Source organism: Microchirus variegatus (genome assembly GCF_963457635.1).
Source record: "Microchirus variegatus genome assembly, chromosome: 14".
Taxonomy (NCBI): domain Eukaryota; kingdom Metazoa; phylum Chordata; class Actinopteri; order Pleuronectiformes; family Soleidae; genus Microchirus; species Microchirus variegatus.
In genome coordinates this window covers 17,025,327-17,051,019 of record NC_139815.1, presented here as the reverse complement: position 1 = coordinate 17,051,019, position 25,693 = coordinate 17,025,327, and the positions used below count along the sequence as shown (strand labels likewise).

Genomic DNA, 25,693 nt, shown 5'->3' with positions numbered 1-25,693 from the left:
TTTCCTCAAACCTCCTCATGTGACTATGACTTGAGAAGATCCTGGAGAAGTGTCACTCACAGTACTGATTAATGCTGCTCGGATAGAAATGATAAAAGAAGAAACAGGAGTCATCAGTTTAGAACTATTGATACTCCTTTCTTCTTTTTCTTGGTATTTATCTTGGTGAGTGAAAAGCAAAATCTGCTTGCGTTCTCCTTCTCCTTCATCGTCCTCCCATCTCCGTTTTTAGAAGTCCATGGAGATGGAGCGCTGATTAGGATCAACTATGGTGGTACTGTTACGAGCGCTGTTGCCACGGATACTGAGGGTTCCACAGGCTCCTGCCATCCCGCCACTGATACCTCCAGCAATGCCACTAGGCCCTGGCATGCCACCTCCTCCTGACATACCTCCTCCTGACATACCTCCTCCTGACATACCTACTCCTGACATACCTACTCCTGACATACCCACTCCTCCTGGCATGCCTCCTCCTGACATACCTACTCCTCCTGACATACCCACTCCTCCTGGCATGCCCATGCCACCTGACATACCCACTCCTCCTGACATACCCACTCCACCTGACATACCCATTCCTCCTGACATACCCACTCCTCCTGACATACCCATTCCTCCAGCCATTGCCACTCCTCCTGTTATGCCCACTGGCCCTCCAATCCCTCCTCCTGCTATCCCCGATGCTCCCCCCATTGCTCCACCACCTGTAGCGCCTCCTCCCGCGCCGCCACCGCGGCCATAGATCTCACACGGGATCTCCTCTGTGACACGGTCCTCGATGACCTGCTGGTCGCAGTCGTGAGTCTGTGTGTGTTGCTTGTATCCGTAGCAGCCCTTCTTGTAGCTGGCGGTGGAGTTGAAAGTCTTCATGGGCGGTTGCTTGGAGAAGTCGTTGTGGTAGGACAGCTCCATGGAGCTCAGGGTGGTGCGGCTGTGCTTCATGCTGCCGCCCCCGCCGCCGCCAGTCGCCACCGAGGCTTGCGAGCCGCAGTGGTGCTCGTGGACACAGCGGGACATGGTGGAGGAGCGCCGCAGCTTGTGGAAGCTGTCCAGCTCCTCAGAGAGGTCGGCGAGGTCTGATGATACCTCCTTGTCACGCAGAGAGAAGAGCTCATAGTGGGGAGGATCAAAAACCTCTTGGAATCCGGCCTTGTTGAAAACACCGGGCCGCCGAGCTACAACCTTGAAAAGAGGAGAATCGGGGCAATCATTAAACTTTGGTGTACAATTAACTGGAAAAACAATAAATGAATTTCAAAAACTGCATAATAAGTAGGGTCAACATAAATAGAGATATCTATGACTGTTGAGAGTCTGATGACAGAGGTGAAGAGCACTATTTTAACAATCTTGAGATCATGGTGGAAGCACGTTTAAGACATGATCAAATCCACTTTTGTTAATTTATGTTGTTGAAAAGGGTTTTACTGACTGTCTTAAGAAGAAAGCATGTGTTTTGTGAGTAACATGCAATTAACCAATCAAAGCGCCATCTCCTGTTTCCTCTAAATGCCAGCTGCATTTGCACCTTGTTAACATAATGAGGGATTTTTACCTGATAATAAGTGAAAACTACCTGTTAAAGCTGAGCTGATTATACCATTTGAATTATGAAAGGTCAAATATAAAGACCATCTTAAAATCAGTTGCAACACATGTTATTTCTTCATGTCTCATTTCCTCTCAGATAATAATGCACTAATAATAATAATACATCACAGACAGTCAGACGCCTTTTCCCACTCACCACCTACTGTGTTGAGTGGGAACAATGACAACTGTGTTGCTGTGAAACTATCACAAACACTTTTATTGCAGTTGGTGCTGTGTAGTTGTGGCACAAATTGCGAAAACATTATATACAAAATACATTTCCACGTCACATACATGCTTTGGCAACATGCATTTTAGCACCTCATCTTTCTTACTGTTGTTGTTATGCAGATTCAAAGTACTTGTTGTGATGTACTCCACCATCTGGCACTGTCAGAAAATCTTTTAGAGCCACCATCTTTTTTAGTGTTTCACAGTCATAGGCCAAGGAATGAATTTCAGAGGAGTCAAAGACAACAATGGCCTTCACAACCACAGCTTCAATAGATGCTTTTAATTACTTTATAAATGTTTGTTTGGCTGAGTGCCCTGTGGTCAGAGAAGGAAATCACAAACTGAAGTTAAAAAAAAAGGATGACGCAGATAGATTAATAGAAGATTATTATAATAATCAAATGAAAAAAAACTTGAAAGTAAACTGCTCCCACCACACACTGGAATAGTGTTGCTACGGTTTTTAATGCTGCACAATACTAGGGATTTCTTTCCTCTCTGTCACCATAGTTACACGTGACCCCATCTGTTCTGGAATCCCACAATCTCTTTCAATTATCTGCCTTTTCTTTTCTGGCTTGGTGTGTTTTTCTGGTTGACAAAAAAGTCAGCCATAAAGGACGAGATACCTTTTTTCTCGGCTGCTTCATTTGGACCAGGATGGAGATAATAAGAAGAACCAGAACGATGCCTGAAGAGACACCAATGACAGTCCCATGGGTCTTTGTGATCTGATGGAAAAGCCCCTTAGATCGCTTCTCTGCAGGGGTGAGAGGAGAGGAAGCAAGAAATAATGGAAAAATTGGGATTAACCATAGCAACTTCCAACAGGGAGTAGCCGGTAGAAAGGAGACAATCACCTTTGCAGTGGTTTTCATCCCATGGGTAGACACAGTTCTGAACCCCATTGCACACCAGAGAGTTGTTAATACACATGTTGCTGTGGCAGAAGAATGTGTTTGCTGAGCAGGGGGCTGCAGGCAGACGACAAAGAGAAAAGAGAATCTATCAGAAACAACAGAAATGCAGTGAACAGTGCTGAGTAAAAGACAGGGACCAGAAGCTATATTTGATGATAATAACAGTGAAACAATAACAACAATTTAGCAGTAAAATCTGCAGCGGCGTGCAATAAAAGATAAACTGTTTCTTGAATGTTGGGAGGTCTAATGGAGACAGATCACACCAGGATGCACATCACCATTTCCACCAGAAACAACTTGTGACACCAGGGGCTGATGGGGGAGAGGGAGGAGGCTGCAGCTTCAACGAGCTTCACGTCAGGGAAGTTTGAGAGAGGCAAGAGGAGGGAGAGAATTTGGTGGTGAGGACGGTTTTACAACTAGGAGCAGATGGAGAGGGGGAATACAGCGAAGTGAAAAAGAAAGGCAGGGGGTAAACAGGAGCACGGGTAGGTAGAAATGTGCAGATGGTCAGACTGGTGCTGTGAGACACCCCACATTAAAGTGACTGTCGACGTATGAAGGTTTAGATGGCAGAGACAGAGATGACTGGTAATCGTTGCTGGCTGCTCGGCTCAGGAGATCGATGCACTTTCCAGCGAGAGGGAAGGGAAGGATCAGGGAAGATGCAGATGCCTGAGCGAACACTCAGGGCTAAAAATCAAAGTGTGTGAACCGAAACTTGGTTGAAAAGGAGTGGAATGATATATTTCTTTTATGTGCCCCAGTAGAGTAATCAACCAAGGCCTGTGGATCATGTGGACATGACATTTACCCAGAATGAGCTCAGTTCAGTTTATTGCCTGGCTCAAGGTTGAAATTGTAAAAGCCAATCGTACTATTGTCTCCACATGTGTGACTGACTGGTAACGCACAGCAGTAAACCAGCAGCAAAACAACAACATTCAGTGAACGATTTACAGAAATAGTGAAATAGTATTTAACACCATGTTCTGTTTGTTTGTTTTTTGGTTATTGGTGTCAAACATGAGTTTCTCAGAAACTTGACACGTTACAGCCTAACACAGTAAAGAACATCAAAATAAACATTGAAACCTATAGGTTAAAGGCAGAGCAGGATGTACTGTAGGTATCAGCATGATTGATGATGAGTGTCAGTGTTTTGAGGTGTAATAAAGAAAAGATTTGCTATTGAGAAATAGAATTTTCCCCTTTCTCAGCTGATCAGAGTGAGTCAGATGATGTTTATTTTCATCGCTCATAACACTACCCATCCTTATATGACGCTTTCAGGTAAATGTGATTAAAAAAAAACCAAAAAAAAAAACCTCTCTCTCCAGGTTCTGTAAAAAATCAACTTTGATCTGAGCAGAAAACAACCTTCTCTCCACCATGACCACTGAGTAAAACCCATTACAATCATTCATGTCTCTTTGTCTGTCTGTAGGCAACATAACTCAAAATATAAAAGGACAGATTTGTATGACATTTTCTGGGGATGAAGGTTACAGCCCAGTGAAGAAAACAGCGTCACCATTAGAGTTTGAGGATTTTAAAAAGAATCATTAAACTTGTTGCTTGTTGCAAGAAGAGGCTAGTGCACGAAACACTTTGGAAAATTGAGCAGCCTTGGCAGAGGTTTTTCTTTTTTGCCTTCTAGTCTTCACAAAGATCATTATTATCAGACAATGTTTTTTTTGTTTTTTTTTCAAATGACTACCACTTAGACAGAACACCCTCTCACCTCTCGAGTCTCGAACACAAAGTGATATTCTTATAATATTCATATTGTCCTTGGACGACTTGTCCAGCCTCCTTGCAACTGACAGGGTGGTGTAAATAAAGGATGGATTTCTCCGATGGTAGATACAAGTCTGTCTTGTCTGTGCCTTTCTCACTCCCTTTGACAAAAAACATGTCCTCATCTCCTGCCCCCCCACATGCTTGCTTTAGCAGTGGCCGACACGCGATTTGAGTCTTTATCGCAAATGGAACAGATCGTGGTCCGCTCCACAAGCGTCACTCTCCTCTGAGCCGCCGCTTCCTCTTCCCTGCATGCCTCCTCTGCCTCAGGGTTGAGTAATGCTGACAAAGGGACACATACATATGTGAGTGTGTGTGTGTGTGTGCAAGAACTGTGTGTGGTTGGTTGGTGTCCTCCCCATCCAGACGAGGTCACTCTCCTGACACTGTGATCACTTCTAAACTCATTATGCATCTCCCGCCTTCAAAATGTTCTGTTTCTGTGAAGGTGTCAACAACGCTTCACCTCACATTGCCTCCATACGCAACAACACACACACAGACACAGACACACACACACACATGTCTGACTGCAGTGGGTGTGCATGAGTGCATGTGTGGATTTAGTGGAGTCTTAATATGTCTGCTTTACATTTCAGAGATGGCTCTGTCAGAAGATTAGCCCACATTAGGGATGATGGAGTGTGAGCGGCAAAACTCATCTTGTTCTCCGAATGACAGAGATTAATGTTTCTCTGTGACCTCCAAGTAAACTACGAGCCAGTGCCTGTGTGCGACCAAATAAAGTTTGGGGAGTCATTTGAGAGACTTCCCTCAGATGAACTGTGTGATCAGAATTCATTAGGATCCAAATGGTCTTACGGATTCTCAGCATAAAACAAAACAAAACAAAAAAAACCCCTCACCTTTGATGAATTTAGAGCGCCATTAAGTGCTGACTGATGAAAACAACATAAAACCCAAGGTTTTAGCCGTACACCAGAGAATATGGCAATTCATTTATTACTCTATTCAGGCATTTAATGAAATTATGTGGAGGGCTGACAGAAAAGCCAAAGTCTGTTACTTTATGAAACAACAACATTTACGACTGTGATGCAAAACGTGTCATTTGACTCACAGTAGGGCACATTTGGATAAGGGAAAACAGATTTTTCTAAAAAATACTACTGCTATTCTAGCAATACAAAGCCACATTCAAATCGGTGAAGTATCCCTTTAAAATGATCTATTTGGCTTAGCGGCTTTATGCTTAATAATGACCTATACGGCCATTAATCGCACTAAGATTTTGCTTCAAACAAAACAGACATAAATTAGTGAATTATAACAAGCACTGTGTTTTGACATGTGTATCGAAATAGTCAAGTTGATGCTTTATGTTTGCTTTAAAGACAACACAGACATGTGGCTGGTCATATCTCTCAGAATGGATGGATGGGGTTTAACCACCTGCAGCTCTGTCGTAGAGCTCTGCAGAGCTGTCAGAGAGGAGAATCTCCTCATGACATGGCTTTAGTGTAAATATAAATAAAATGCAAACCTACAATGACTTGATGCATCCTCAATACAACACTCAGACCACAGTTACACTCTAAACAAGATGACAGCATGCGCCCAAGGTTGAGGAAAAACTTTAAAATCGATAGAACATAATAACAAATGTCGTTTTTCCAAATGGTATGAATAAAAATGCATTTAGTTAAATTTATTACACTGTTAGATATAACATTAACTTTTTAGTGTTCAGGTGTTTCAATTATATCTGACGAAAAAAAGGTTTCAAAGTCATTGTAATTACTGTCCAGATAGTATTAAGTACTCACAAATGACACTCAGTATCACTAAGTACTAAATGGAACAAAGTGGAAAGAGTTTGAACTTTTGTCCATAATATAAAACGGTACACAAGGTCAGGAAGACACTGAAGTCGAGTTCTGTCCTTCGTTCATTTCCAAACCTTTTAAAGGGGAAATAGTAGTAGTTTATAGTGCCATCTAGAGGAGAGGCTGAAATTTACAACAAAGACCTGCTGCTCTGCTCACCCCCTCCCTTCCCTGAGCGCTACGGTATCCGCAGCTGGTCAAATGTCGTCCTCGTCGTCTTTCTCCGTGTCAGCAGATGAGGTTCGTGAGGTGAGGGAGAGGGCGAGCTACCGCGGCCGTAGAAGACTAGGCGGAGAGAGAGGAGGCGGTACCTCCGCTACAAGTAAAGAGACGCTTGTTTTGTTCTCTCGCGTTTGTCCTTACAGGCTCCGGTAGAAACATGGCGTCTCGCTGCCAACAGTGGCTATGCAACCGCGGTCCGCGGTCATGTTATTTAACATGACTTTTTGAAACACTACGAAAATGAAACAAAAACTATTATACAGCGACTAGACAATGCAGGAGCACATAATATGTATAAAAAAAGTGGATTTTGGGTTATATAAACCCATAAATACTACATATTGTACCTTTAACATATTCAGGCCAAACTGCAAGACGGGTGTTGAGTCTCTCACTGCATATACAGCAGGAATGAAACGGTATGAGTTTCTGATGTGTGATAAACTTAAGCTAAAATGTGACAATATCACAGTTTTGGGATCACAGCTGTAAAAGGTCACCTCCTTCAGCCAACCATCTATCTTAAAATTCCAGGAAAGTGCAGTGCCAAGTTTGACGTCGTTTGGATAAATAATGCAAAAGATATCGTTAAATATATATTGGTAAAAGAAGCACAAATTGGCTCTCGCTGCTCCACTGTAGCCACTCCCCCTCTCACTCACACAGCACTGTGGGCTACCTGAGAGGATAAGCATCTGTGGGTAAAAGGTTAAGCGAGTGCAACATGTCTGGGTGATTATTATGTCTGAACCTCAACAAAAAAGACTCCCTGAATGCGGTGCGCTTGCATTACAATGAGTCAGCAGATTTTGCAACAACACGCCAACAAACACAGGTATGCAGTGGCTATTCAAAACTATGTATAACATGATGTGCAATAAACTGTGACTTTGAATAGTCCGGCCTACTTTGGACAGTCTTTAGAGACTTTGAATGAACAAGCGACAATTCTGACTGCAAGGTCCCAAATTTAAACAAGCGATAATGGCCCTGAATTTAAGGTTGTTTCAGAATCCCACACATGCAAAGCACAACCAGTAAAAATAATGGTGTGTTTGAGTGCTCATTGTTACTAACACACACAAAAACAGATTAAAAACACAGCTGACTGACTGCTCACACTGACCAGGAGGGGGAGGAGTCGTGTTACTCAACACCACACACAACCTGTTTTTGACGAGTCATTAATAATAGCTCATGCCTTAGACATATCATTACATAGTAGAGGTTGTGATATCGTGCCTTTTTTTTTTTTTTTTTTACAATGTTAGACCTTGAAACCAGTAATTTGCCAATGTCTAATATACCGTGTACGGACAAATGAAAACCCATTTTCCCTTCGTGCTTATGCTGTCAAGGCGACTGTATGGTACTCACGGTCAACAAAGGAAGTGAAAAGCATGCGGAACCGGCTGAGTCGGCTTTTCTCATCGGCCCACATTCTCACGACGCCCACGCCGTTGTCCAGCATAACATCGTTGGCCACGGTGCTGCAGAACTTGGCCTTGAGGTTCTCAATGGCGCTGCTGCCGTCGTACACAGCCACAAAGTTCTTCTTGCACTCGTTGGAGTGTTCCATCTGGTACTCCATGAAGCGCAGGTAGATCTGCAGGCAGACAGGAGGAGGAAATCTAAACATTCACACACACGATCCATGAAGGCAATTACATGAAGATAATAATATTGAGAAAATAAAAGCCTCGGTATCCTCAGATTCTCCGCACTAGGATAGAAACAGGTTGATGTTAAGAAGATGGATATAGAAAAGGCTTTGAAAAACAAATGTAATTAAGAAAATCTAATTTAAGCTGCAGTGTATTATTCATTCATTTACGTATATTTGGCGACTTAATTAGTCTTTGAAAATGCTTGTGTTGAATGCTCTGTCTCTCATCGCTGTGTCTCAGTCCAGAGAATGCAGCAGGGACTGAAGAACAATCTGACAGTGAACAGATTGGTTGACAGTGGTTTCACGATGCTGAGGTTGTGCAGCCCACAACTGAGCTGCGTGAGAAATAATACACAGTTTGACCAGGATGGGGAAACAAAACACATTAACAGTGTTATTATTCATTATATTATTATATCACATTATGATGGGTGACTTCCAGTGGAGTAAACAACCACTCACAGACTCTTTATATAGCAGAGCAAAGCAACAGGCTGCTAAATAGTGTTCCCAGTTAATATGTAACTGTAAACTACCCTTTTATCAAATATTTGCATCTTGACTAATGCACAATGAATGAGTGTTTCACAGATGATTTAAATGTGTTTAATTTCTGTTCTTTTCTCCCTCCTCTGTGGCGCTACCTGAGGTTTCTCCCATTTTACCCCCCTGTATTTAGACATTCACTCGATGTGACGGTCTAAGGACAGTTAAAAGAAGGTTTAAATTGTTGTCATTATATTATTATATATATCACATTATGGTGGGTGACTTCCAGTGGAATAAACTTAACCCCTCACAGACTCTTTATATAGCAGAGCAAATCAACAGGCTGCTAAATAGTGTTCCCTAAAAACTCATGGGTTTGTTACTATGTAACTGTATACCCTTTTATCAAATATTTGCATCTTGACTAATGCACAATGAATCAGTTTTTCACAGATGATTTAAATGTGTTTAATTTCTGTTCTTTTCTCCCTCCTCTGTGTCGCTTCCTGAGGTTTCTCCCCCCCCGTCCTTAGACCTTCACTCGATGTGAGGGTCTAAGGACAGTTAAAAACCTGACCTAAACCTGTACTTATACAGAGATGTTTAATATAACAAACAAAACAACACCAGCACGAGCAAAAAGTGTCCTTACCTGCATCCCGGGTTGTTTCCGTATTTACGACAGTGATCAAACAGAAACTGCAGTAGGCTCGTGACAATTTTATGTTGCCCTTTTAATTATTTTATCATTTTGGTTTATAGTGATGGCACTTTTATTTATGTGTAATCTTAATTACCCGCTTGAACTGTGACAACTTTTTTACGAGGGCTGCTCCAGATGAGCTTGACTTTGTTTATCTGATCTGCTTTAAACGTGTTATACGTTCTGTGCCTCTTGAAGGACGCCGGCGTGCATCGAGTCACAGAGTCATGCGGCTAAATGTGCTCTGTGAAGAGCCTGAAGGCTTTACGGCTCGACACGCCGCGTCTGTAAGTCACACGGGCATCACAGCGGCTTATCTCTTGCTCATTGGCCTCAGACAAAGCAGGCACAGCGTGCTACACGGACACCTGTAACCATGCGGCAGTTGAGTAGCTGCTGAATGTGCCGCGTTCCTGCTGCTGAATGTGCTGCTGAATGTGCCGCTCTGTTCCTTCTGCTTCTCTGAGCTAATGTTTGACTGGGCAACTCGGAGCTGCTGCTAAATTCGGATGCGCTTTACTGCGGGGCCTCACGCTGCACACGTCAGACCAGGGAAACGACCGCGGGCGAATAAATCTGTGTCTGTGTGAGACAAGTGAATCAGTGCATGTGTGTGAGTCACGCATGTACAGAATCATGTGTGCATATGAAAAATACTACTCTGCTTACAAATGTGCAGTTGCTTACAGATATTATGTATTTTGTGACTCAATTTGTGCGGTTTTATACTTATTGTAGGAGCCATTTTATACTTATTGTAGGAGCTCATTTAATTTAGGATAAGTTTAAATGATAAATGCGGGATTGCTTGTTCCAGTGTCATTTGTGAACAGTTGAATTAGTTGACCGTTGGCTTTAAGCCTTTGAGTAAATATTCTTGCAAGGAAAGGACATGGCTTTGTGGACCTTTGTGGATGTTAAGTTTGATAAAGGGCACCGTAGACACTTTGATACCTTTGACAGCTATGATAGACAAAGGGATAGGTAGATACTACTGGAAAATATGTGTTTGACTCTTATGTTACTGTAAAATCTATACATCGCCATTCAAAACCTGGAAGATCGAGGGAATATTTCTGTTTCGTTGATCCGTGAGATACTTGGATTATTATTATTATTATTATAATTATTATTACCACTTTAGGGACTTTTCTGGGATAAACACTGACCTTGTTAGAACCACTAAACCTTCATGGAGACCAAAACATGTTCCTAATGAGGCTGAACCTCATGTCTGATGAACTGGTTAAGTTTATGACTAAGATTAGGATTAGGCGTTAACTGGTTATGGTTAAGGTTAGATGTCAGGCTTTGTTGAGGCTGTTCACATGGATGGAAGTCAATGCAGAATCGTATGTGTGTGGTATGAATGTGAGTATATTTTGCTCGGTGACAATAGTTCCAGTATGCTGAAGAGGGAGAAACAGTAGTAGTGATGAACTGAGGCTGGCAAGGTTATGATTTAATTTCGGTCGGATTGTGAATATTGGCTCATAAATATAAATAATGAGAACATATCAACGGGCTGAAAATGTACTTGTAAATCTGCAGGGCTGTGTTTCTTACATACATTTTGTCTGATTTGCTTTTCCTTATAAGTTCTTAAATCTGGTTTCAGTTTTAAAAATCTTGGCATGTGATAACAATAAAAATCCAAAACACAGTTTGAAACAATGACATTAGCATATCACAAGGGCTGCAATTCAGGATATATAGTATGCTATGCAGCACATCTGACTCAGGGATTATGTATTACTGTCACTGCTTTAAGTGATGGCATTTCTTATCTTTGAATTCTCACCATTGGATCACAACAAATCTCCAAAGTACGAGCTGTCCAGGAACTGCAGGTGGGCTACGACAGCTTATCAAAAGTACATTAATATTACGTTTTTTTAATGACCTCGTGTTACATTCACAGTGGCACATATCTCTCATAACTGATGGATCACAGTAATTGGTAGATCATAGAGAACTTCATTATGTGCTGGTCGGGCTGGTGGCTTTCGCGCAGAAAAAGAAAAATGTGTGCTGTGATTAAAGGTTTGTGTGGGCCGCAGGGGACTTTAAAATGTTACACTGGCCATTAGGACTCTAAAGTATAAGAATGGCTGCATTAGAATATAGAGTCATTCATATTTTGATCACATGGTGGGGTAGTGGCTGGCACTGCTGTCTCACAGCAAAAAGACCCTGGTTCACAACCCAGTACAAACAAGGGCCTTTTCTGTACCGAGTTTGCATGTTCTCCCCATGTGCGGGTTGTTTTGTTCATATCTCATGTGATCCCATTTAATATCTAAATTTGAAATAATTCTTTCTCTGAAAGAGGTTCAGCCCTATTTGAGAACCTTTTGAACCGTATTAATCAATTACTTCATTATTAAAACAACATTTCTGATTGTTTCTGCCCCCCCCCCAAGATCACAGCCAAAATGTACTTGTTCCTGGTCCCATTGAGGACATTTCCTGAAAATTTCATACAAATCCATCTGTGACTTTTCGAGTTATGTTGCTAACAGACAGACAAACAAACTCCGGCGAAAACACATACATTTTTGGCGGAGGTCAATTAACAAAAGCATCCACTGACTCCAAATGCTATTTCAATACAAAGATGAACAGACACTGTGAAAACATTGCGGCTGTTAGTGAAAGAGTGACGTGCCGAAACTACTGACAGACGAGAGAACGCACTGCACACAAGTCACAGCACACAGGGTGACTTTGGACTCGACTCGACAACCATTTAGAAATTCTGAGCTCTTCCCGTTCTTGATTATATTCACACCATCAACCCACTTAAACTCTCCGCACGCCGAAGGTCTTCGTGAGAAAATTCTGAATACATTTTCTGACCAAATTTCTTCTTTTTGTTAACATTTATATTCCTCTATTCCAGGATTAAAGTAAACCTTGAAGCTGTGACATGTCATTTGTTTCTGATTTGTTGAAATCCCCTTCGTGTCCTGACAGCCATCAATAAATAAAGTCAAAGTTTTCTGCAGACAACGCAATACAATGCAATACTTGAGTAAACATCCAATCATTTTGTCAGATTGATTGTGGTGATACACGGCCGGTGTATCTGTCGTTCATTATGATAATGTTTAGTGTTTTCACAGATGAGTCAGACATGATGCTTACACTGTCTTCACAGTGCTCTCCCTCCTCCATTCTGCCTCTAGTATTTGACAGGCAGTCAGTGTTTTTGTGTTCTGAGCGTGGAGCTTTGATGAGCGAGCAGACAGGAGGAGGAGGTGGGATGTAACAGTTGCATCGTTGCAGTGTAGCCTTGCTTTTGCTCTCTTTTTCAGACTCCTCAAACATTCTTTCTGCGATAACTTTATTTATTGATGGCTATCAGAAAGGATCGCAGCAGATAACACGACTGTTTAAACAAATTACAAACTCAAGCTTTGAAAGACGGAGAGAGAGAGAGAGAGAGAGAGAGAGAGAGAGATGGATGTGCACCAACTAGTACTGATTTCCTTCTACATTTTACCATCATTCACTGTTGTCGATATTAGGCCGAACTTGGACATGATGTCGGACAATGTGAAGAATGAAATACAGACTTCTGTCGGCCGACAAGGTTTATGTTCTTTGCAAAGAAAAGGTCAATCTACACACGAGAGGTTCAAGATGAAGAAAGACTCAGAGCATAGTGAGCCCGAAACATTTATACCTAAGCAACTCCCCTTTCGCATTCCTACAATAGACAAAGGAGTCTGCCTTTCCAGGCCGTTTTTTCACACCTCTTTGTCTACTGTAGGTATCGGGGAGCCGACTCCCTGTGGATGTTGTAGGAAGGTGCAAGTTCAGTCTAGACATCCTAATTTGAATACACAAAGGGACCTGGTATTCTGTGGTAGGCAAAGGGTGATGGGCAGCTGTAGCTCTGAGACAAAGAAATTGAATTTGCCATTACAACAAAAATAGACAACTGTGTTAGTCCGACTAAAACTGTACTTTTAAAATACATGTAAATCATCAATTATCCTTCCTCATGCAATATGATAATCGATATTTGAATTAATAACTGAAGGCGCTCTAAAGCACACAGCCCTGCCAGTTTCAATCGCCGGGCATCGATACTTCATGTCTCCTCGCGGTGGCACTGCTCAAATGAATGAGGGAAGTTACCTGGCCGAAGAAGAGGGAGTTTACAGCGGGATAATGGTCGGAGAAAGCTACGTTAAGAGTTGCTCAATCCAAGTTCAAAACATAGGCTTTATGCATTTTGTTCTCCACGTTGTGAATAATTAGAGAAATCCTGCACTTTTAACATTTTATGGACGTTTTGTTTTCTTCAGGTAGACAGATATCCTGTCTTGCAATATATTAATTATCACAGACTCATTGTATTGTGATAATATTGGTATCGTGGACCATGTGTCGCGCACCGTGAGATATCCTGTGATTCCCACCCTTATTAGTGTGACTGAAATGGTGCTAAATTAAATTTCTCAACACATCCAGATGAATCGGGTGGGAGTTGAAATGAATAAATGATGTTCAACCCGGACCCAAACAATGTGGACCCAATATGCTCTGCACAATCTCCACAGTTCCCACCCCTGACCTTTGACTTGGAAATAATAGAGGAAGCTGAAGAGGAGGAAAACAGCGCAACAGCCAAAAAGCTCAACCGTGCGACCTTCGCTCGACTTAAGACATGAATACACGTCCTTGACTATACTTCATGTTAGGATCTCGGATGTTTACAGAAGTCATGGAGTTGTCAGACATGTTATTGTGGCTTTGAAAATGAGTCACCCACGCAAAAGCACAGACCAGCCTCGACACATTAGTTATTATAAAATGGAGACTTCTGAAAGTAGCAAAAAAAATGAGTCACCGGCATCGTCTGTGATGAAGCTACACTTGCTGTGGTCTCCTTTACTGACCTTGGACTGAGGGGGGGCTCTGATGGTCCAGATACAGTCCAGAGCATCACCGGGCTTCACTCGTTCTTCCTCTTCCACTTGACTGGAGCGGATAATCCCGTCCCAACCACCAATTTCAAACTGACAGTCTGTAAGAAAGAAGAAGAGAAGTGTGTGTGTGTGTGTGTGTGTGTGTGTGTGAGACACAGAGAAGGTGATGGGAGATAACTGAGGAGAACAGTGAGACAGGGGTCATATGGAGGTACCTGGGAGAAATAAAAAAAAAAAAAAGGAGAAAAGAAGAGGAGAAAACAGAGTGTGGGAAAGGAGGTGCAGAAAGGTTAGGGTAAGAGAAGCATGACAGACAGGATGAGACGAAGCATCCTATTTAGAGAGGTAAAGGATTTGAGGTGGAACTGAAGTGAGCAGAGCAGATAAGGACAAAGACAGATGAACGACGGCAAGAAGACGGTGTGTATTCTCTTCATGTGTCTTGTGAACGTGCATGTACGTAACATCCGCTCGCTTTATGTAAAACTGTGCTTGTCAGGGTGCATTTGTGTGCTCAGCATTCACGTCAGAGGCAGAGAGAGAGAGAGAGACAGAGAGAGAGAGAGAGCTTCTGAGCACAGACCTGTTCTTAAAAAGGATCTAACACAAAACCATCCAAGTAGTGAAGAGCTTACCTGGAATGGGGTTTAGCAGTCCACCCACGTGCAGATGGAAATCAGGGTCTGAAATGATAAGATTGGAGAGGCACTCTCAATGCACACAGCAGAAATAGGTACGCACAGAGAACACAAGATAGAATCTTATTACGGCAGGCCAGATAAGGCAGGAAAGGGTCGGATTGAAGCTAATATCTGTTGCTTGATGGGAGATGCTGATTTCTAGGCACACAGGGTTCAGATGTCAAATGTGTGACCGCTAAGGACAAAGGAAATGGGAATGTATTGCAGATCAAACGCATCCTTCCTGCTTCTGACTCATAAAGTTCTCAAGCAAGATGCAAAATCAAATTTAAGAATCGTTTCAGTCCAACTGAGGATATATTTTACTTCAGAGCTTCAGTAGTCTGAGGGTTTACAGTGACATCCGCGTGCCCCTTACCTGCGATAAAGGTGTACTTGATGCGGAAGCCGAGGCCTTCCAGCTCCTCGTCGCTGGTGAACTTGATCCACATGAAACGTCCCGTTGACGTGACAAGGCCGGGATTCTTTCCTCCGCACACTCGATCAATGAGCGGTGAGAACCCGAAGGGCCCATCGCGGATTTCTATGTGATCGAAGCGGCACTCAAACGACGGCTCGATGTAGTAATTCTTATCGAACGCCAACTGGATCCTTTGTCTGGGGAGAGCTTTGGCGGACAATGGAGAAGGAGGAGAAAGGGGTGGGGGGGGGGGGGGGGGAAACGAGACCACAAAATCCACAGAAAGAAAATAATTAAATCTTTCTTCAGCAGGACAAAGAAGAATCTGCATGGAATTCTGAAGCAGAGATTAAAAGTAAAGTGAAATCTGATTTCATCTGATTTTTTTTTCCTTCTTCCTTTCATCCCTGTGAAAGGGATGAATGTCTGGATGACTACTTTTCAGAAGTTGGCTCAAATTTAGGTGCAGGATACAATTGTACAGGTACATTAATCCTTATCTCATACAATATATATATATACATTTTTCCCCTGGGCCCAATCACTTATTCTTTAGTAGAACTGTGCTATTGGGCAAAATAAATAAACATAAAATAATTGTTTTACAGGGTGCCAGCGTAGAAGTCAAGGAGGTAGCAGCTTATTTAGCCGACTGTTGTAGTCATTAATCATATCAGTATCAGGTTCTAGGTGCGGTTGTCGATATCTGATAATACATTTTAAAGCGTCTACAACAAATGTGGTATTTAATAAACCAACATACACTATCGTTCAAAGGGTTTGGGGTCACCAATACAATTTTTTTGTGTTTTCCATTAAAACTCACACCTTTATTCATTATATAGTCAAGACACTGACAAGAGTAGAAATAATGATGTTCTTTGACAGAAGCAAAGTTTGAAGGTCAAAATTATTATTTTGAATAAAAATCATTATTTCTAGTAATGCATTTTATTCAAAACAATAATAGTAATTATTTTAATAATAATAACTATTATCATTATAATTTTAGTAATAATTCCAATAGTTAGAAGGCTATTGGATGATTAGAATACCCTCCAATAGCCTTCTAATGCAATTAGCAACACAATGTACCATTAGAACATGGGTGTCAAACTCTGGCCTGCGGGCCAAATTTGGCCCGCCGTGTAATTTCATTTGGCCCTTGAGGCAATATCAAATTAACATTAGAGCTGGCCCGCCGGTATTATAGAGCGGCACTGCCGCTGTAACACCGCATTCACCACTAATACTACAAATCCCATAATGCTCTGCTGTTGTTTTGTATTCATTGTTATTTTATTTTCTTGTAATTAGCTTGTGGAAAAAGTTAATGTTGATATTTACCTCAGAAGGCTGCAAATAGAAAAGAGGCATTCAATTTTTTATTTAAATTTTATTTAATATGCCATTGATGTTTTTTCGTTTGTTTTTTGAAAGTTGATTTTGCACTATTAAGTTATATAAGCGTTGCTTGTTCCATATTCAGTGTTAAAGCAAATCAGTGTAGCAAACTGAGCAATAATTAACGTTTTATTCATGCACTTTCTCTTGCTATTTCAAGGCTTGAGTGTTTGATTCATTCATTATTGTTATTTTATTTTCAAATGTATTATTAGCCTGTGGAAAAAGTTTATTTTGATATTTACCTCAGAAGGCTGCAAATAGAAAAGAGGCATTCAATTTTTATCCATCCATTATCTACCGCTTATCCTGTATTTAAGGTGCATTCAATTTTTATTTAAATTTTATTTGATATGCCATTGATATTTTTTAATTATTATTATTATTATTTGAAACTCGATTTTGCATGTCATTATAAAGTTATATAAGCCTTGCTTGTTCAATATTCAATGCAAAACTTGTTTGGGTCCCTATTAAAAGGTTAATTTGTTCAACCTTGGCCCGCGGCTTTGTTCAGTTTTAAATTTTGGCCCACTCTGTATTTGAGTTTGACACCCCTGCATTAGAACATACATATTCCATTAAAAACCAGAAGGTTCTGATTCATTTAATGTTATATTCATTGAAAAAACTTGCTTTTCCATCAAAAATAAGGACATTTCTAAGTGACCCCAAATTGGAAACTATGCTGGTTTTTCCAGCAGAGCAAAAAAATATTTTTTTTCAGTTCCAGATACCTGAGACTAAATGTTTGATCTGTACGTTGTAATGCACATGTGTAAATGGTAAAAACATAGGCATAATATTCTTGAAATTGCACTTATTTTTGTTCAAAGGAAAAGTTGAAGTTGTTTAAAGGTTATTATGCTATTATTTTAACTGGTCCGGCCCACTTGAGATCAAATTGTGCTGCATGTAGCCCCTGAACTAAAATGAGGTGGACTACACCTGACATATGAGAGGAAGCGCGTCTCAGAAGAATGGCAACACTGAGTTTATGTACTAATATAAAGGAAAAGTGTGTTTGTGATGTTGCAAACGTAATGATGACAATTAGAGAACAGCACGAGCTGAACGCTCGCTATGTTTGCCTTTTAAAAATAAACGCGAGCTTCCATTACGGGGAAACACGGATATGTACAGAAGCGTGTACACACACAGACAGACAGAGACGCAGTCTGACAAGTCGGCATCGCCGCCTCTGAGTCACTAAATCCAGAACGGCGCAAACACGACATTAACTCTAATTCACAAGTTCATCCTTTTTCACGGTGCACATTTTGTCAAGAGCAAGTCATGCCTGCTTTGGGATATGAATCACACCAAATAAAGATGCCAGTGAAGCCAAACATGAACCATTGGAGAGAGAAAAAAGAAGAGCGAGGTCAGCCGTGGTTCATGTGCTGTGGAGTTAAGGTGAAGTGACACAAAAGAATCTCCGCTCTCTGTGTGAAGCTGTGTCTCAGTTTGTCTTTGAATTTCAGCCTGCGTGGTGTCGGTGTTGTTGTTGCTGCTGTCCCTTTCTGTTGGAAGCAGCAGCTTGTGTCCCTGCTCCCCCCTCGTCTCCTGGTGTGGTGACTCTCTTCCTATCTCGCTCACTCATTCACACACACACACACACACATGGCACAGCTTGATTTGGAAAGAGCATAATGTATAATCACTCAATCTATTGAGATGATGAAGTAGGGGACATGACACAATCAATGAGCCTCACTAACCACAAATTATGATTACAAAGCAATCTGATTAGCACTCTCGTCAAAAACGTAGAGCATCAACGTGTGTCTGCGAGAGGCGGAATCAAAGACTCAGAGCTCTGCAGCTCGGATATGAATATGACTGAGGCCATTCAAGACCAAATAATAGCAAATGATGGCTTCCATCTGGTGCTTTCCAGACGAACTGCACTCACACACACACACACTCTCTCTCTCTCTCAAGAGTCACAGCTCTTTCCTCAGTAAGTCTGGGCTTGCTTTGTCCACAGGGGGAGCCCTTGAGCCATGCGTAAACCCTATGGAGCACTATGGCAGTGAACACAGCAAGCACACACACACACAACATCATGCACAGGTCACAGATTTACTATGAAAACACATCATAACACCAGACCTCATCTCCTGTAGCTGCCAACATGATATTATTTTCTGTGCAGCAGGAAACATTATTAGCGACGATTCGCAGTAAAAAAAAAAAAACACCAACGTGTGTTGACGAGGAAAGCGTGCAAAGCAGCGGCATTTTTTCCACCAAAGCTCGGTGGTGCAGCAGATGTTCATCTCTTTTATGTTTCATTCAATGGTGGAGTCTTCTTGGCACACTCTGCCAGGAGAGATGAATACAGCACTATTCTGATGAAGCCAGAAAGTCAGGGCTACCCACAATCCACCGCTTCCCATCTTTCTCAAAAGGCTCTTTAAGCGCGTGCCGGTGAAAACACATTCGGACGGCTCATTCAGGAGAACGGCAAGCTAGAGCTGGGCAGTAATTCTGTCACAGCATATATTGTACTATTATTTAAAAGGTTCAGTATGTTTTTATTTAATGTTTGTGCAAACACACTGTTGCTCGATGAAGATGTTTTAAAATCTGAGGTTTCTTCGTTAAACCCTTCTGCTGCCGTCCTGTCATCGCATTACTGTAACTCCTACACCATTTGTGATCTCTAGAAAATGCAAAAACTAATTTCAAAAAGCAGAGGAATAGAGCTTTGCGTCCATATACTTGTCATTACGGTAGAACTTCTCAATACTGTAATTCCTAAACGGTTTGAATAACTGCCAGATATCGAAAGTCAAAGTTATCTTGGAAAAAGGGGCAGAAGGAAGCAATCAAGGGGCAAATAGGAAGAAAAGAAAAGGAAAAAAGAAAGGCAAAAATAAGCAAAAATGGGCAGAAAGAAGCATTCACTCATTGAACATTTCTACAGCCATAAAATCTAGATAAATCCAAAAAGCCTGATTACTATGATGGTCATAACAAGTTTTGTTGCTATCTGTCAATAAATAATTTCAAAACCACGTTTGACTTGTTTCTACAAAGTTCACCATGTTCTTTATACAATATTATTTTATTATGTGACATTTTTTTTTCACAATAATTACCAATAATGACTGACTTTAAACTTGACTACCCACCAGCAAAGCAACATAAAAATCAGAGAGTGATAAGGTTAAATTAACGCTCTCATGACCATCATGATAATCAGGCCGCCTGGATTTATTTATTTATTGATTTTGTGGCCGTAGAATTGTCAAAACAATGTTCAACAAGTGAGTGCCTGTGCCTCGTTTTCCAAGATAACCCACTTTGGATATCTGACAGTTATTACAGTATACTTTTTTAGGAATTACGGTACTGAGAAGGTGACGTCACAAACGTGTGCCGCGCTGGTGAATCTCGTCTGTGATTGGGCGGTCATTCTGCACAAATCTCTAGTTCTCTGCCATCTTCTACCGCTTTATCCTCTACATGAGGGTCACGGAGGGTGCCGTGCCAATCTCAGCTGACATAGAGCGAAAGGCGGTGGAACAACCTGGACAGATCGCCAGTCCATGGTTATTCCGAATTTTCTAGATATCACAAAGTATCCATGCCAAATCCTGTCGGCGACAGGATGTCACTCAGATCAATAATGTTCACAGAAACAGGCAGGAAACCATGTCAGCTGCTCTGGTAGCAGAACACGAGAGGACAAAAAAGGCTGAGCTGTACCTTCCAGGATGTAAACACACTCCTTGTTGGGCGGGTAGGTGTTGGGGTAGTTAGGCGACGTGAACACGCCGCCATTGATGTTACGGACCCACGTGCCGCAGTCATTCTGGTTGGGGCTCTGGCCGCCCTGTTCGTTCGGGGAGTCTGAAGAAGCAGAGAAGCGGGGAGAGAGCAAAACGAACGATGGATTATCGCGGCGAGGGATCAATGAGGCAGAGTTGAAATAGGGGTTAGAACAAGAGTGAGGGAAAAGACAGGACAGGAGTAAAGAAAGGAAGCGTTTAGTCGACAGATACAAGGGAAGATAAGAGCTCCTCATTTCAGGACGTGCGAAACAACATTAAGGGACGAGAAAAGCTCTCACCTTTAATTCTCTGTGCCAGAGCAAAAGCCTCTTCTATCAGGAAGAAGAGTATCCACGCTGTGAAGAACAGATATTCCAGATTAGTTACAGGTGACGCTGAAAGAATGAATTTATACCTTTGTGTTCAACGGTGACAGAGCATTCCAAGTGTGTGTTACAAGAGCAGCAACAGTGATTTCACCTGATCTTGATGAGTCGTGAATATATACTGTAGATTTATACAGTTTGATGGAAACATCTGTTTGATTCAGCATATTTAAGATATATGTATTTCTAAAGAAAGAAGGAAGAGAGCCACATGAGGCTGGAGGGGAAATCTCAAACATTTCCTCTCACATTCACACCTGTGGTCAATTTAGAGTGTAGTTAACCTCTGCATGTATTTGGACTGGAGAACCTTGAGGATGAGGGGAACATGCAAACTCTGCGCAGAAAGACCTTCAGTTAGACTGTGTGGTCCTTATGTAGGAACAAAAGTGCAGAAGAACCATGTCATTTGGTGAGGAAAACACTTGTTTTTTTAACACTGAGGATCTACATATATGTATTATGGTTGGGTATAATTAAACGGAAACAGCGGTATTCATGAAAACACCTCAGACAGCATCTTATTTTCCAGTGAGTTTGGTGAATTGTGTTCCTTCTCTTTGTGCTTCAGTGCTCATCACTCCGAGGCTGCAATTAAAAATCATTTTCACAGCTTGTAAATACGTGCTTTTTTTCCAGATTAACTCATTCATTGTTGGTTTAATACAATGTCAGGAAATAATGATAAATATCTTTAAAAAAACTTGCAAAACATCTTGAAGTAGTAATAACAATAATTTTTTAAAAAAACAAGGTGAATATCATGTTCACTTAAGAAGCTGGAACCAGTAAATATGTGGTTTTTGAATCAAATTTGACTGACAACTGATAATGAAATCCATCCACCCGGAACTAACAATCTGTAGCTTTGGCGTTAAATCTTGAATTTGTTAAACTCGGGAAATAGGATAAATATTATCCAGCACGAACCAATGCGTTCAGTGACGATTAGTGACAGTTCACCGGAGTAAACACTAGTCCACTCAGTTTCAAACCATCAACTCTCGCTCGAGCTACTTGACTGTAACTCACTAATCTGCAGCCTCTCGGCACCGGAAACATGAAGCATTAGTGGGAGGGAAACCCAAAACAGGATTACAAGGCTGCAAAGCATGACGACAGACAAAAGGTGAAATATGCTGCATTTACAATCATATCTGCACTAAGGGCAGGCATGTTACAGCTTCTGTCACTGCCTCGCTCTGATAAGCTGCTGTAGACCTGATCCCCACTGAGTTCATAATAGGTTGGCCCACTCGCAGCAAATTAGAGAGCGAGCGTCAGCCTGGCTCATGCAACGGCATAATGGCACCCAGGAAGGACGAAAAAGGAAAGGAAGGAAGCAAGTATAGGAGGCTGAGAGGGAGGGAGGGAGGAAGGAAGCAAGGAGAAAGAGAGATGGGTCCTAGTGAAGAAGGGTGCATGGTTAACATAAGCAGTGAACACAATTGCACCAGTGGATCTACATTTTTTTTTGAATGGACTTGTTCTGAAGTGCACACGTTCACCCCCACACAGCCCTGCAGGCTCTTGAATCCTCATTACTTCTGTCTCCATTATCATAGACGAGAGTGTAAACAACCACAGGTGCGTTTGTACACAACAGGCCACCCGAACAATCGACAGATGCTCTGCGACGTCTTCGCTGAAGCTCTCCGCATTAGCCGGGGACTAAATGGAGGGACACGTAATCTTCTGCCACGGCGTCTCCTCGTCATTTTAAGGGTTTTTATGGTCGGAAACACTGACTAAACCAGAGCGTGAGAACCTTAATCTATAGTCTGCTTCACACAAGCCGCCTTGTGACATGTTAACAGGCACAGGGTGACACATTTAATGGAGAAATCACAGGTTAAACTGAGCCATTGTCACTTCAGCGCCAACAGGAGAAGGTGTGAATGTGAACAAGCGCATTACGACGACTAACAATCCATGAGCAGAAAAACAACTCAGCGCTCTCTGACTTTGCCCTGTGGTTTGGGTCATTCATGTGCGGCAAAGTTCCTCGAATAAATATTAAAAGGCACCGACAGGCACTCTCTTTAAAGAGCGCGACCTCGGTTGTTCTCTCAGAACGACAGAGAAAGCGATCTGGGTGATGTCACTTTGCATCTCCACTCTATTTGGAGTTACACACAAGACAAGACAAACATCTGCCTTCTTCTCCTCTGCAAATATAAACGAGAGGGGTAACCGAGCGCAGCATGTGCTGGCAACTGCAGTTAGGATTTTGTTGTATTGTGTGGAAATATAGAGGCGGATAAGTAAATAAAAGTACAAGGATAAAGCTACAAACGGGTGACTAAACAACAGGTGAAATAATTAGAGACTTAATGAGTGAAGACAAAGTTAAACTCAAGGGAAACAACACCTGTGCAGGGGCCTTTCAAAGGAAACTGGGGCCCCTCAGGTATAATTAACCTGTGGTGGCCAAACATCGAACCAACTCATTATAGTCATTGATCCCTTCATTCATTAATGATACGTGATTGTAGAAAACAAAAATCCATTGGTACGCTTATTTACATATTAAAAAGTAAATTCAGGATTTTGTACTGCATTTTAGTTGGCATAACATTTCTACACAGAAGAGTATAGTATACACACAATGCTATTTAAATCCACAGAACTCCATCTTTCTATTCAAGGGACTGAACCATTTTATTTCAGCTGCCTTTTTAATGATGGTACTAAGGCAGCCAGTGTGTCGTCCTTCCTCTCCGTGTCCGCAAAGCACAAAACACAACGAGACGACGGTTCCAATAATGCCATGCTGCTTCCTGACGTCGTTAAACTAAATCTTTTTGTGGCTCGTGAGACCCCCTGAGGGCAGAAAATGACACAGACTACTGTATGTTTAAAAGCTGGATTATAGAATTCACAAATCAATCGACATATAAAGCACCAAACCTCCAAACCCCCCCCCCACCACCACCTTTCTCACAAGGTAAAAATATATTTATAAGAATAAAATAAAATTTTCCAAGCATTTTTAAGTTATAATGCTAAAAACTAAACACATCTGAAACATAGACTGTGTATACAAATTGATGAGGTCTTCCAGTTGGACAGTTGATACCTAGTCAGACACTGGGGGCAAAGGTTACGATCCCTGGTTTCGGGTCAAATCTGCAGCACATGATTGCAGTTAAGTTTTCGATTAGATGGAAAAAGGAAAGATAAGGAACAGCAAAGCACAGATGAGTGAACACCGGTGTGATTGACAGCTGGTATCAGTCCAGCAGGTGCCATCTGTGAATTTCCGCTTGTCGCCGTTCAAATGTGCAAATTACAAAGGGTGTGTTGAAAGACATGTTTATGTACTTATTGTTGCAGATGGGGGGGGGGGGCTCACATCTTGGGGCCCCAGGGGCAGGAAAATTGCCTGTTCCATTGATACGCCCGTGCATGTGGCTATACTGAAGAGAGGGGATAGACGATCTAACCGTTTAATGTGCACACATTTAACTCGTGTGTATTGTAACCACACACAGCTGCTGCAGCCGAGTGTCTGCGCGTGCCTCAGGTGATGGTGGCAGGAGTGGAGTCACCTGAGCAGCATCATCATCATCATCATCAGCAGCAAAGTGCACACACCGTCTGTACTCACGCAGCTCAGCGCACAGTCTGGGGATTTGCCACAGAGGAGGGAAATTACGCGCATCTCTTTTTTTATTATTATTTTTTTTAAATGTGACCACAAAGAATATCTGAGAGAGACAAGTTGTGCTACTTCACATAATTTGACCTTAGCTGTCCATTATAGTCACGAATCACTGGTTGACAGCGCGCGTATGGACTGAGGCACTCCTCCTCCTCCTCCTCCTCCTCCTCACTTCAGTGCCCAAAACTGGCTGCAAGCGTGAAAACGCTGCCAGACACTCATTTTTACCCCCATTACGCTTAAATAACCCAGCACACAGGAGAACTGCAGTGAAACAACGGATCGTTTTTCAATTAATAAAACATTAATTGTATTACTATCTGTTGTCTTTGGTTATTTACTTTCACTAAAAAACGACTGGAGACTGGGGTGGTTCAAACCAGTCAGACCGAACCAAACCCAGAAGAACCAGAGCAGATGAAACGGCGAACATTGAAGATAGAAATGATGAATAATAAAAAGCAGCAATATTTGACATAAAAAGTCACACGTGGACAAGTTTATGTACAAGACAAATAAAAGCAGAAGAGAGGGATCACTTGTCACTTTGCATTTTTATCAGTTCAAGAGAAATTCACACACAAAAAAATGGTGAGGACTTTGGTTCAGAAATCATTCCGTGGCAGAAATTGCTTTTTAAAATTGTTACAAAATACGCATCCACTAAACACAGAGGAGGCGAAATAAAAGACACAATTAATTTGATCCACAATTTAAAATAAACTGGATTCTACTGTTGGGCGCGCACCACAGACGCAGCTCATGCTCAACTCACCTCCGTTCATTTCCTCTCACGGTGTGTGATCCAACCCTTTTTCTGCTTTCTTTTTTAAAAACGTCCTCCTGTTCTGACCATTTTCAGGGACCCGATCACAAAATCCAACTTTCCTCCGCCAACAGTAAATCCATCACGCAGAGACAACGCTCCAA

The 25,693-nt window shown here is 41.8% G+C and overlaps 1 protein-coding gene across 1 annotated transcript; it reads right to left on the bottom strand.

The window, feature by feature from the left end:
* Positions 1–228: 228 nt before the first annotated feature.
* On the bottom strand, positions 229–25,548 carry neto2a (neuropilin (NRP) and tolloid (TLL)-like 2a; the record flags this gene model as incomplete). The annotated part of the gene is made up of 11 exons (XM_083900566.1): positions 229–422; positions 594–1,185; positions 2,460–2,590; positions 2,691–2,804; positions 8,003–8,231; positions 14,397–14,524; positions 15,062–15,109; positions 15,486–15,734; positions 20,649–20,792; positions 21,013–21,069; positions 25,539–25,548. The coding sequence occupies 11 exons, from the start codon at positions 25,546–25,548 to the stop codon at positions 229–231; spliced, it is 1,896 nt and encodes a 631-aa protein (XP_083756692.1).
* Positions 25,549–25,693: the final 145 nt, after the last annotated feature.